General features: G+C 42.7%; 1 protein-coding gene across 1 annotated transcript in view; it reads right to left on the bottom strand.

Moving 5' to 3' along the window:
- SPON1 (spondin 1) overlaps positions 1-14,022 on the bottom strand; it is a 245,692-nt gene that overhangs the window by 205,951 nt on the left and 25,719 nt on the right. Inside the window, exon 2 of the mRNA XM_018567996.1 lies at positions 657-763. Coding sequence (XP_018423498.1) covers positions 657-763 — 107 coding nt within the window. The remainder of the gene's footprint in view (positions 1-656; positions 764-14,022) is intronic.

Here is a 14,022-nt window from a genome sequence, read left to right as displayed (position 1 = left end):
CGGGGGGGGGGGGGGGAGAGGCTACAGGGACAGGTTTAACAGCCAGTCGGCTTTGAGGTTCAGAGTATATCTTTTTTATTTTCATCCCTAGATAAAAATGAGCACTTAACCCTTGCAGTGTGAATGTAGCCTCACTACAAGGGTTAAGTATTATTCTGCCTATTGTTCTTCTTTAAGCATTACTGAAAAAGAACTGTTGGATGTCTCGATTTTAACAAACGGGTCTAAACTACAGGTAGTGAGAGCTCTCCAGCAGATCTAAGCAAATAACCCTCAAGAATAATTGGGGGAGAAGGGGGAAAGGTGGAAAAGGAGGACAATTACTTTTTCCAGCATGGCAGGCCTTTAGAAAAATATCCCACCCACTGAGATTTAATTTTTTGGCCTTTGCTGAACCTGAGCACTGCTTTGTGGACAGTGATGTTTCAGCCCCTGTGCCCATATATTTACAGGTCTGGTGGTTCTGGTCCCCATTTGAAGCACCACAGATGTGACATAATGGGAGTACAAAGGTAGAGATACATTCACACTAGACTCTCTGAGTGATGTATGTAGATAACCACAATACGGCAAGTACTCATTGCTGTTATATACATTTCCTAGAGATTTTTTTTAATCTTGTCTTGAGTTCTCCTTTAAAAAGACAATATTCTTACCTGAAATGACCCTGCATGATCTTCTTCTTTCTCCCCTTCTTTACCTTCTTTCAGTGCAATAAGTGTGAATCCTCTGAAGTATGCTGGAGTAGTGGCAGAGAGGGTTACTGCAATACAAAGAGATGGGAAAATTAGAAATCTGCAACATGGATGTGTTTTATGTCTTTACAGTGTATTGGAGATTTGAGAGATGTCCTCACTCCACAGACTGCTCTTACCAGCTCTATACAATTGGTGTTGTTAACAACAGCGCAACCCAAAACAGAAACATTTGAAAATTGGAAAGCCTTGATTTCTCATTTGAGTCTTGTTGTTAGCTCCTTCTCCTTTCCAATACAGCTGTGATACTGTTGATCTCAGTTCTTAAGATGAGTACTTTTTTTTTTTGGGTGAACTGAGATTTATGTAATGTATATTCCCGGTGCCGATATCTTTTGGTGTAGAAAGACTAGTGCAGATAAGTGGCTTAATGGTTAGCACTGATGGCATTCAGCATTAGGCTCCTTGGTTTGAAAACCACCTGGGCATTTTCTGCATGGAGTTTGCATGTTCTCCCTGTGTGTTGGTTTCCTGCTACGCTGCAAAGACATGATGGTAGGTTTATTGGCGCCTACCTAAATTGACCCTAGTGTATGAGTGTATATGTATGCATGTGAGATAGAGATCTTAGAATGTAAATTTCTTGACTGGAGGGGTGAATAAATAGTATATAAGGCTCTGTTAAAATATTAGGGCTGTATAACTACCTGTAATAAATATATACCAGAGGGTTAGAGAAAAAGTAGGTGCCAGTGTTACAGCGAGAATTATAGGAAGAGTCAGTGTTGAGGTTACAGTGAAGGGAGGTTAGTGTCAGGGTTACAGTGACAGTTGGGGCTGTTGCAGTGAGACCTAGTGATAGGGTTAGAGGGAAGGTAGGTGTCAGGATTAGGGGATGAGTCAGTGTTAGGGTTACAAGCAGGGCTAGTGAAAGAGTTATAGGGGGGTTACATTTAGGGTTGTAGGAAGGCTTAGTAGGAGGGTTAGTGTTGAATTTGTAGGTAGGGTTTGGATTGCAGGGAGGGTTAAATGTTAGGGGAGCCTTACAGCAGGACATTGCGTGCTGTGTTCTCCTGGAGCTAAACGTTTCTTTAATGCTATGTATCGTTAATGTCCTGCATAGTAACATCAACTGTCTAGTGGATTCATCACAGGAATATGCCACATATAGAACTTTGCTTGTTACTCAAATAGCTCATCAAAAAAAAAGTGAGCTCTGTTGGTCCCTTCTGTGCAAAGGGGAGTGGGATATAACTCTCTTACAGTTCCAGACAACAGTGAAGACCTGAAGGGGTATCCAGTCATATGCCTTTCCTCCATCCCTAACACTTAAGATGGAGAGAAAAACATTAGCACTTATTCTGCAGTTCATTTGACAATTTCTAAGTTGAAAAGAGCAATAAGTGTGCCAGTGGTCAGTGCAGGGTCTTGTATCATTCTTCTCACCATCCATGCAGAAAGGTATGGATATTGCAAGAAACAAGTGTATCACTCTTAGCCAAAGACACCTTGAATGTTGAGTCTGGGAAGCCAAAATATTTTCTTAACTGGATTATCAAGTTCTGGTGAACAATCAATCCTTACAATAATAAACACACGAGAAAAAAAAAGTCCAGAAACCAACAGCTACATCTTGGTGGGAATTCATGGGGAGTAGCCCTTTTTTAATGTCAATGGCAACCATAAAGGGGTTTCCAATCTGGTAAACCCCTTTGGCCTAATGGGGAAAAAAAAGGTGGGCCACTACAGCAATCTGGAGGGTCAGACCGAAACTTCTGTACCACAGAGCAGCAACCCCATGATCCTGCAGTCTGACATGCCCCAACCCAAGTGCATTAATCAACGGTGTTGCTCAAGTAGTGGGAATATTGCTCACTGGTGCACTGGGGAAGGGAGAGATGGACCGCAAGGCAGCTGGGCCACTGCTTTGTTTTAAAGAGCAGTTGCCGGTCTCTACATATTGCTGCAACATTGGGTGTTTTAACCCTATGTTACAGCACTTACAGTAAAATGAAAACAGATTTATTAGAGTATATGAAGCCTGGATGCATTACTATAATAAATCATAGGGGTTCAATTGGGCTTTAAAGGAAGCAAAATAAGCCCATTAACTAGGGTCTGAGTACTCAGCAACATTATCATCTATGGATAACAGTACAATATCCTACAGTACCATTTCTCATCACTTAAATAAACATTAATTCCCCTTAAATGGTAACGGGTGATCTAGCATCTTGGCTTACACTGTGGATTATTTAATGTTATGTGTACACAAAGCATTATCAGATGCATTGGGTTATTGAGCGTCCAGATGGCATGGAAGAGATATTTATGAACAAACCTTCTCTGTCCAAAAACATGGAGTGCAGCCGGTGAGCTGATGAGCAAAAACTGCCAACCTGTTATCTCATATTTTATGATAGTCTAGCCGATTGTGTTTTATTATATATTAAATTATGTTATTATTATTGTTCTTAGATTCAACGAGCTAGCTGTCTGTCTTTTAAAGTTACGTTTATTCCATGTTTGCTTCTGTTGATTTAGTACAATGTTCTGACACTGCTCCTGTTGTTTTATAGCCATGTGGTTTGCTATTTTTATTGTTTTGTCTTTATCACTAATTGTTAAATATGACTTGGAATAAATAAAGCCCAGCTAAAACTTTTTGTACATCTGTTTTTGTACAAAGCAGATGTACAAAAGTTGTACAAAGAGTTACATCGCCTATCAGGTTTCTATTGCTATATTCCTGCAACAGTGGACATTTCTCACTTTCGAATGCATACCATCGCTCGCTCACTTCTCGATCGTCTCCTTGCAGAGAGCAGGGATTCTCCCCCTCCCGGCTCCGATCCTCCAGCGCTGGCTGGAGGAACAGACAGGGAAGGGGGCGGGTACAGCTATCTTGGACTCTAGATAGGCAGAGCCCGCTGTAACTCACACAGCTGGGTGGATCTCGACAGCATTGTTGGGATCCATCCCGGCTGCCGTGGTCTCAGCTGTAGCTCGCGATATACTGAGCTTTGGGTTATGGGAAGAGGCTAGTATATGTCCTCCTGTGACCCTTTAGAGAACTATGGGGAAAAACACTTACCCCATAGTTCTCTTTTAACTAAAAAAAAGTGTTTTTTGTTGTATTTTGTGTCCTCATAAGTTTGATTTTCCAACTTTTTTCATCCATATGATTTCCTACCACAGGGACAGGAAGAAAAATCTCCCCATTGTGGACATACAGTAGGCAGCAATTGTGATTTAAAAAATGTATATGGAGCATACCCTACCCCAGCATACCATCAGCAACTGGATTAGAAGAACATGGGAAATTATTTTCTTTCAGGCATGTGAGTATATACTGTTTGGGATCAAAGTGCCTTTGCTGACCCCCCTCCTTACTCCAGTAGTATGTGAGGGGCCATTAGTTGCATGCTAAGCTAATTTGTAGAGTCATTTTTTAACCATGCAAAATGACCCTACCTGGGCTAAAAAACAAAACAAAAAAAAAGGTGCCCTGCAACATTGCTATACTCATCTGTCCAGCAGCTCATGCCTTCTACCTTCACTCCATTCAAGCACTGCAACCTCCGTAGGACTCACTTCTGTGATGGACTACAATCTCAATACAAATTAGTAAACTAATAGTGAGATTGTAGTCCATCACAGGAGTGAGCTTGGAGCGGTGACTACATTACAACATACAGTGACCATGGGGAACAAAAGTAGCCCCCCTCCAGGTCTATCATCATTTTTGGGTGCGGTGGACTGCTACTATAGTGCTTCAGTTGGTCCCTCGCAGGGCGGCCAATCCCCTACCATTCCCTTGCAATGACATCATTCCTGTTCTTGATCCTGAGAGGACCCTACCACTGGAAAGCCTTCAGCCTACCACTGGACTTCAGGTAAGTCAAAGGGGCATGTGGAAAAAATTTTTTTAACTCCAGTTATCAGTTAGAGGGGGTGGAAGTGGAAAGGGGGTTAGGATTCCTGGAGATAAGAGTTTATGATATATTTAACAGAAGTAAGAAAAGTTCACAGTTAAAGTTTACATATTACTTTTTCTTAGTACAGGATGTGAAGTTTTGCTCAGCAATTGGAATTCATATCAAGCCGCAGAAAGACAACTCCAAGCCGTCGTGGCAATGAGCCAATCAGTGAGCCACTTTAGGAGAGGTGACCTCTGAGAAAACGAGTGCAAATACTTAAGCAAATATAGACAAGAAAACAGGTACTTGTCTCTTTGTTTCCCACAAATTAAATATAGCAGATACGATGAGGACGACATTGTTATGATTGACCGACACATCCATTCAAACATTCCACTTCTGCTTTTTTGACTGTGCACTGTGCGTCCTCCTACACATCCATTTCATTTAACTTTAATTGTGAATTACTTCTCCCCCGATACATGTGACCTCTATCTGTGTCGTGCAGTGCATTTTGTCTGTTTACTTGCATGGAGATTGGATAAAAATAAATCACTAGCGTGGAGTCGTCTGCTCTTCACTGCTGGAAAAACATCTAGAGGGGAATAATGATCTAAAGTGGAAATAAGACGGCGGTCTTGATAAATATCACATAAATAAAGACAGCAGAAAACACATGTGGATGGTAGCAGTAAAATGGAGCTAAAAAAAAAACACTGCAAGGGTTGAGGGCCCAGTCACACCATATCCAGTGCGTTTCGTTGAGGTTCGAGCCCGGATCACACTGGATTGCATAGATCAGGCCGGGCCGCGTTCTGGGGCAGGATGGGGCGTGAGGGTTCCATTCATGTTAATGGCACCGCAGGCATGTACCGGGACACGAGGTACAGGAATGCCCTCCGTCCCGGGGCAGTGCAATTGGAAAAAATGCTGCATGACCCGCTTTCCAGCTTCCTGATTGGCTGGGACGCCACCTTCATGCTGCCTAGCGACACTGCTAGGCAGTTTGGCTTCCTGACCAATCAGGAAACCGGACCGAAGGTCATGACCCGCTGCCCGACTTCCTGATTGGTCAGGAAGCCAGGCTGCCCGGCAGTGTCACAAGAGAGCATGATTGCCTTTCTGATTGGCCGGGAAGGCCAGCCCACACCACCTTGGGATCCTAGTATTGGTACTCAGTATCGGCGAGTACCGATAAAAAATATAGATACTCATACTCGATACCGAGAAACCGGGAACAGTGCATAATATATATACTAGGAATGCACAGATACCATTTTTTCAGTATCGAGTACAAGTACCGATATTTTTTTTCACTAGGTGACGAAGAAGCATGGAGCCGGTTTTCTGGCAAATCAGGAAGTAGGCAGCGTGTAATGACTAGTGCCCGGCTTCCTGATACACAAAGTTCTGGTATCAGGATAAGTATCAGGAGCATTTGGGTGAGTACGAGACCCAAATGGCATTCAGGAGCTCCTGAATGCAATTGGGAAATTCGGATCCCCGAATGCCATTCGGGTCTAGGAGATTCATCTTTAGTATTAACATCTGTATATGATTTTCTGTGGTATTCGCAACAAATATTTGTAAACTCATCCGAAACTAACAAAAATTGGGATTTTGTCCGAATCCGAAACCCGAACTGAATTGAATTTCGGATCCGAATCCCAAAATATTCAAACCAAACCAAATTTTTTCTGCACCTTTATGTCTATCCATAACTAGCGTTGAGATGTTTGACATACAAGTTCATGTTCCAGGTCAGCGGCTTAACAATAGCGAAGCAAAGAAAAGGAAGACAGCCCTGAAACTTGCAATGTTAGCGCCAATACTTTGGTGGCTTCCTTTAAATTTTAGGTTCTTGCCTAAGCTCAATCAAGACTGGTTCTCGTGAAATGCTCCCATATGTGGAATCCTAACGTCACTGTTATAATAGCCACCAGACATTCACACTAATAGAGCTCTTACTTCTCTTAGCTCAGTTTGCTCCGTTAAATTGTGACCGTTATTTGTAGGGAGAAGGATGCTCCCTGAACTATGTTCTCTACAAAAACGTTCTGCCTATTAGAGCTGTGCACAAAAATATATTATTACATTCCCCTGAGATGGGACCTCGCTGACCGTCAGTTGTTAAATTGAGTACTTTCCCTCAGGCAGCATTTTAAGGCGGGTAGAAGATAACACTTCATATGAGACACATCAGTGTTTGCTGACTGGATGCTTATAGCATATACAGAAGCTGGTAATGGAAGATACCGAGGTTCCCAGCTAAGATGTATATTCTGCAGAGATCGTGTCATCACTTTGGTAAAAAAAGAATAAATAATAATATAGCTAAAAACACATACAAACAATATTTAGAGCTGAACTCTAAGCAATGGAAAAATGGTAATGTTAGTAAAGGAGCCCTAAGCACTTATCATACCTTTGGAAAATTTATTTTGCGTCCTCCTGTTCATTTGAGGAATGTCATCTGCTGAGCCAGCCCGGTGACATTAAACTCACACAGGGACCATGGGGAGCAAAAGTAGCCACCCTCCAGAAGGAAGGACAGTGTCAGCACCAATTCAGAGATAATTTGAAGATCTAATGCCGAGTGATACACAAATAAGATACATTTCTGTTAATACTCAAGGTACTTGAAGGCATTTATAATATTTAACTCCTGAGTTTAGTTACATAGTTACATAGTATTTGGGGTTGAATAAAGACATACGTCCATCAAGTCCAACCATATAGGTCCACGCATCATCCCATTCTTAGGGATACTGGTATCCCTGGATATTACGGTCCCTCAAGAAATTGTCCAAATGTTTCTTGAACAAATCTACACTCCTGGCTGAAATCACTGCCGATGGCCCTCTTCGCCCATTGTGCTGGAATTTTTTCTCCACCAACTTTAGGTGGTGGCCTCTAGTCTTTGTAATGGAGTTAATCTCAAACAGTTTGTTGACAATGTTGCTGTCACCATTGAACATCTTGTACATGAAAATCATATCCCCCCTTAATCTCCTTAATTCCAGCGTAAACATGTTTCAGGTCAGAAGCCTTGTCTCATAGCTCTGGTCCTCCATTCCCCTAATTAGTTTTGTTGCCCTCCGCTGGAGTCTCTCCAGTGTCACTTTAAAAGAGAACTATGAGGTAAGTGTTTTTCCCCATAGTTCTCTTAAGGGTCACGGGAGGATATATACTAGCGTCCTCCCGTGCCCCAAAGCCCAGTATATAGCGAGTTACAGCAGGCAGGGAAAATAAGATTGCCGCAGCCGGGACGGATCCCGACATTACTGTCGAGATCCACCTAGCTGCGTGAGTGACAGCTGGCTCTGCCTATCTAGAGGCAGTGCCCGCTGTACCCGCCCCCTCCCCCGTCTGTTCCTCCAGTCAGTTCTGGAGGATCAGAGCGGGTGGAATCCCTGCAGGCAGCCATGATGTACAGTCACTGCTCTCTGCAGGGAGATGATTGAGAAGTGAGTGAGCGACGGTATGTGTTCGCTCACTTCCCGAGCTATTGAGCCGACGTGTGACAGTTTTATTGTCACACGTCAGCTCGAATTATGAGGATGAGTGATTTTTCACTCACCTCATAGTTCTCCTTTAAGGTGGAAATAAATCCAAAATCAAAGTACATTGCTGCACATGTTACTGTAGAGCCTATTTACACTTATTTTTTTCGGTGCATGGTGTTGAACCATGCGCGTTATGTTGCGCATTACTATTCAGTGCATTAAGGCAGCACATTCAAAGAAATTGGATCCCAATGCACCAGAACAGACAAAAAGATGAGCATGTAGCTTTTTTTCTAAAGCAGCGCTTGAATAGTAGTGCATAACCACACTTTGTGGTGTGCTGCAAGGCATGTGCGTTGGAGGTCAGCTGAGTTAGTGCATTGGGGTGCCATTCAATATTAATGGCACTGCAAGGTGCTAAAGCAATCGCATTACAATAACGCATCAAAGAAGGTAACTAGGCCTTTAATCTTGAAGTGCATATCCCTTTTTATCTTTTTTTTTTCTTAGAATGTTGCTAAATATTACCTGGCAATCCTAATAGTGGGTTGCATGTGTTGAGACATTCTGTTATAGGGTAACACCGCTCACTCACTGGCTTCCAATGCAGCAGTGGCATTATCACCCTTGGCTGTCCCTATTTACTACTATAGGAGGCTCTGCCCACACACAGAGCAGGTACCACTGCTTCCCTGGACAGATTGCATCCAGGGACAATCATCTCCATATCCCCAACCGCAGGTAATCATTCTGTGTACAATTACATGCAGACAGCCACTGAAAGACACAGCCCTTTGTTCACTTGAATGGGCACAGTGGCCGCATCTGTACGGACACAACTGAATTTATGGGTTCTAGCTGCAGGAATCCCCAGCTGTGGACTTAAGCCCCAAGTGAATGGAGCCTTAGACAAACCAGGTGCATTTTCTCATAGCTCTATGCCTGCACTATACTTTCTTTATATATGCCCTCACATCTGCATTAGGCAGACCTTTACCCCTTTTCACTAAAAATCACATCAGCATGCAGCTCTGCATGCTGATATGAAATCATCTTAAATTCATTAGCTAAACATATTTTTCTTTTACGAACAATTATTGTTTTTCAGCTTCTTGATCCTCTTGAGCATTAGTGATGCAGCATGTGCCCAGGCATTGCATCCTGGGAAGGTTACATCAGCAGAGCATTGCTGGGAAAACTCATCTGTAATCTCATGAGATCTCAGGGAGATCTCAGGGAAAGGCATTTTCCTCCCCTGAAATGATGTGTATGGTCACATGTCCTAGTCACATGTGCCAGAGTTCCAGGAAGTAAAGGAAATATAGTAATCTGCCCTTAGTAAAAATGGCCACTGTGAGAAGCATGGGGAGGAAAAGATATCTAGAAGTATTAGTATCATTACTAAACATTTCTAAAGGTGTGTTTGTTGTCATTTTAAAGATATGGGTAAAGTTCCTCTTTAAGAATCTGACTTTTTTTACTCAATATTAGATATTGGTATTTCTATAGCGCCGACAATTTACGCAGTGCTTTACACAGTGCACACTCACATCAGTCCCTGCCCTCAAGGAGTTTACAATCTAAGGTCCCTATCTCACAACATGGAGTTGTGCTTTACATTTTATAGCAATGTTTCCCTTTTTTAAATGTTTAAAACACATTTAAAAGTGGAATACACAGAAGAGGCAATGCTTTTTATTTATATTTGTGTTTTTTATCATAATTGTATTGTATGTGCGCTTGTTTATCTTCATTTGCATTTGGCTGCTTGTTTTGTGTGTGTGCCATTTGTAAATGGATGGAAGGCCACCTTTATAAGTTCTGAATGGTTGTTGGGACTTTAAAAAGACCCAAGACCTTGTAGATGACTTGAATGGTTGTGTGTTAGTCATTATCCCAGCAGAGGGACAATCCGCACATTGTCCTACAGCTGGGACACCTGTCACACCAACAGAGGAATGCTAACAACAGATGTATAACTAACCAGGAACAAAACCTGCTGACCTATGCAGACCAAATGGGGTTGTGTAAATATTAGCAAACAGCATAGCATTCAACTAGAGTAGAAATGCTTTCCCACACAACTTCCCAAAGTGTCCCTCATTTGGAGGGATTGCCTCTCTTTTGGAACTAAATCCCTCTGTCTCTTTCCTCCTACGTCACTCTTTTTAGTCACAGATATCTTTAAAAATGTTCTTGTTACCCACAAAAATAGGTATTTCTTATCTCTTAATTATGTTCTTTGCTATTTCAAAAAGCCAATATAAAAGGAAAGTAATGGTGAAAAAAAATCAATCATTTTGGCATATGAATTCTCAATGGTCGGCATAACTGGGAGCGTGGTGGGGGGGTCTATTGCTTAAATAGTGCTGAAAGGTGTCCCTCTTTCTCATCTCAGAAGATTGGGAGGCATGAGATAGACCCAGAGATAAGAGAAAAAGAAGAAGCGTAGGGTCTACATGACCGGGCGAGAAGGGGAGCCAGGTAACAAAAGAGTAAATGGTTAGCAAGAAGGTTAAACAGAGGCCACATACCTGGATGCAACCTAGTTAGATGATTTAGGAGGTGGTCTGTAGGGCGGGGTGAGGAAAAGTTAAGTTAGAAATTTGCGCACGCTATATACTATTGAAATAGGACAATCTGGATGGAAATCATAGTAGTTGGTGTACGGTGTGGGGTGTTTAAAGGCAGTCAATTTGGTAGTATTGCAAAATGGTCGGGGACCCATCTTCGGTGTGGTGTCCCCTATTTGTACCGGGACACGAGGTACAGGAATGCCCTCCGTCCCGGGGCAGTGCAATTGGAAAAAATGCTGCATGACCCGCTTTCCAGCTTCCTGATTGGCTGGGACGCCACCTTCATGCTGCCTAGCGACACTGCTAGGCAGTTTGGCTTCCTGACCAATCAGGAAACCGGACCGAAGGTCATGACCCGCTGCCCGACTTCCTGATTGGTCAGGAAGCCAGGCTGCCCGGCAGTGTCACAAGAGAGCATGATTGCCTTTCTGATTGGCCGGGAAGGCCAGCCCACACCACCTTGGGATCCTAGTATTGGTACTCAGTATCGGCGAGTACCGATAAAAAATATAGATACTCATACTCGATACCGAGAAACCGGGAACAGTGCATAATATATATACTAGGAATGCACAGATACCATTTTTTCAGTATCGAGTACAAGTACCGATATTTTTTTTCACTAGGTGACGAAGAAGCATGGAGCCGGTTTTCTGGCAAATCAGGAAGTAGGCAGCGTGTAATGACTAGTGCCCGGCTTCCTGATACACAAAGTTCTGGTATCAGGATAAGTATCAGGAGCATTTGGGTGAGTACGAGACCCAAATGGCATTCAGGAGCTCCTGAATGCAATTGGGAAATTCGGATCCCCGAATGCCATTCGGGTCTAGGAGATTCATCTTTAGTATTAACATCTGTATATGATTTTCTGTGGTATTCGCAACAAATATTTGTAAACTCATCCGAAACTAACAAAAATTGGGATTTTGTCCGAATCCGAAACCCGAACTGAATTGAATTTCGGATCCGAATCCCAAAATATTCAAACCAAACCAAATTTTTTCTGCACCTTTATGTCTATCCATAACTAGCGTTGAGATGTTTGACATACAAGTTCATGTTCCAGGTCAGCGGCTTAACAATAGCGAAGCAAAGAAAAGGAAGACAGCCCTGAAACTTGCAATGTTAGCGCCAATACTTTGGTGGCTTCCTTTAAATTTTAGGTTCTTGCCTAAGCTCAATCAAGACTGGTTCTCGTGAAATGCTCCCATATGTGGAATCCTAACGTCACTGTTATAATAGCCACCAGACATTCACACTAATAGAGCTCTTACTTCTCTTAGCTCAGTTTGCTCCGTTAAATTGTGACCGTTATTTGTAGGGAGAAGGATGCTCCCTGAACTATGTTCTCTACAAAAACGTTCTGCCTATTAGAGCTGTGCACAAAAATATATTATTACATTCCCCTGAGATGGGACCTCGCTGACCGTCAGTTGTTAAATTGAGTACTTTCCCTCAGGCAGCATTTTAAGGCGGGTAGAAGATAACACTTCATATGAGACACATCAGTGTTTGCTGACTGGATGCTTATAGCATATACAGAAGCTGGTAATGGAAGATACCGAGGTTCCCAGCTAAGATGTATATTCTGCAGAGATCGTGTCATCACTTTGGTAAAAAAAGAATAAATAATAATATAGCTAAAAACACATACAAACAATATTTAGAGCTGAACTCTAAGCAATGGAAAAATGGTAATGTTAGTAAAGGAGCCCTAAGCACTTATCATACCTTTGGAAAATTTATTTTGCGTCCTCCTGTTCATTTGAGGAATGTCATCTGCTGAGCCAGCCCGGTGACATTAAACTCACACAGGGACCATGGGGAGCAAAAGTAGCCACCCTCCAGAAGGAAGGACAGTGTCAGCACCAATTCAGAGATAATTTGAAGATCTAATGCCGAGTGATACACAAATAAGATACATTTCTGTTAATACTCAAGGTACTTGAAGGCATTTATAATATTTAACTCCTGAGTTTAGTTACATAGTTACATAGTATTTGGGGTTGAATAAAGACATACGTCCATCAAGTCCAACCATATAGGTCCACGCATCATCCCATTCTTAGGGATACTGGTATCCCTGGATATTACGGTCCCTCAAGAAATTGTCCAAATGTTTCTTGAACAAATCTTTCCAGACCTTAACCGCTCTTACTGTAAAGAGCCCTCTTCGCCCATTGTGCTGGAATTTTTTCTCCACCAACTTTAGGTGGTGGCCTCTAGTCTTTGTAATGGAGTTAATCTCAAACAGTTTGTTGACAATGTTGCTGTCACCATTGAACATCTTGTACATGAAAATCATATCCCCCCTTAATCTCCTTAATTCCAGCGTAAACATGTTTCAGGTCAGAAGCCTTGTCTCATAGCTCTGGTCCTCCATTCCCCTAATTAGTTTTGTTGCCCTCCGCTGGAGTCTCTCCAGTGTCACTTTAAAAGAGAACTATGAGGTAAGTGTTTTTCCCCATAGTTCTCTTAAGGGTCACGGGAGGATATATACTAGCGTCCTCCCGTGACCCAAAGCCCAGTATATAGCGAGTTACAGCAGGCAGGGAAAATAAGATTGCCGCAGCCGGGACGGATCCCGACATTACTGTCGAGATCCACCTAGCTGCGTGAGTGACAGCTGGCTCTGCCTATCTAGAGGCAGTGCCCGCTGTACCCGCCCCCTCCCCCGTCTGTTCCTCCAGTCAGTTCTGGAGGATCAGAGCGGGTGGAATCCCTGCAGGCAGCCATGATGTACAGTCACTGCTCTCTGCAGGGAGATGATTGAGAAGTGAGTGAGCGACGGTATGTGTTCGCTCACTTCCCGAGCTATTGAGCCGACGTGTGACAGTTTTATTGTCACACGTCAGCTCGAATTATGAGGATGAGTGATTTTTCACTCACCTCATAGTTCTCCTTTAAGGTGGAAATAAATCCAAAATCAAAGTACATTGCTGCACATGTTACTGTAGAGCCTATTTACACTTATTTTTTTCGGTGCATGGTGTTGAACCATGCGCGTTATGTTGCGCATTACTATTCAGTGCATTAAGGCAGCACATTCAAAGAAATTGGATCCCAATGCACCAGAACAGACAAAAAGATGAGCATGTAGCTTTTTTTCTAAAGCAGCGCTTGAATAGTAGTGCATAACCACACTTTGTGGTGTGCTGCAAGGCATGTGCGTTGGAGGTCAGCTGAGTTAGTGCATTGGGGTGCCATTCAATATTAATGGCACTGCAAGGTGCTAAAGCAATCGCATTACAATAACGCATCAAAGAAGGTAACTAGGCCTTTAATCTTGAAGTGCATATCCCTTTTTATCTTTTTTTTTTCTTAG

This window comes from Nanorana parkeri, unplaced genomic scaffold (assembly GCF_000935625.1).
Source record: "Nanorana parkeri isolate BGI_ZX_2015 unplaced genomic scaffold, ASM93562v1 scaffold30, whole genome shotgun sequence".
NCBI classification, from domain to species: domain Eukaryota; kingdom Metazoa; phylum Chordata; class Amphibia; order Anura; family Dicroglossidae; genus Nanorana; species Nanorana parkeri.
The sequence above is the reverse complement of the archived record's forward strand: the minus strand, read 5'-3'. Positions and strand labels throughout refer to the sequence as shown.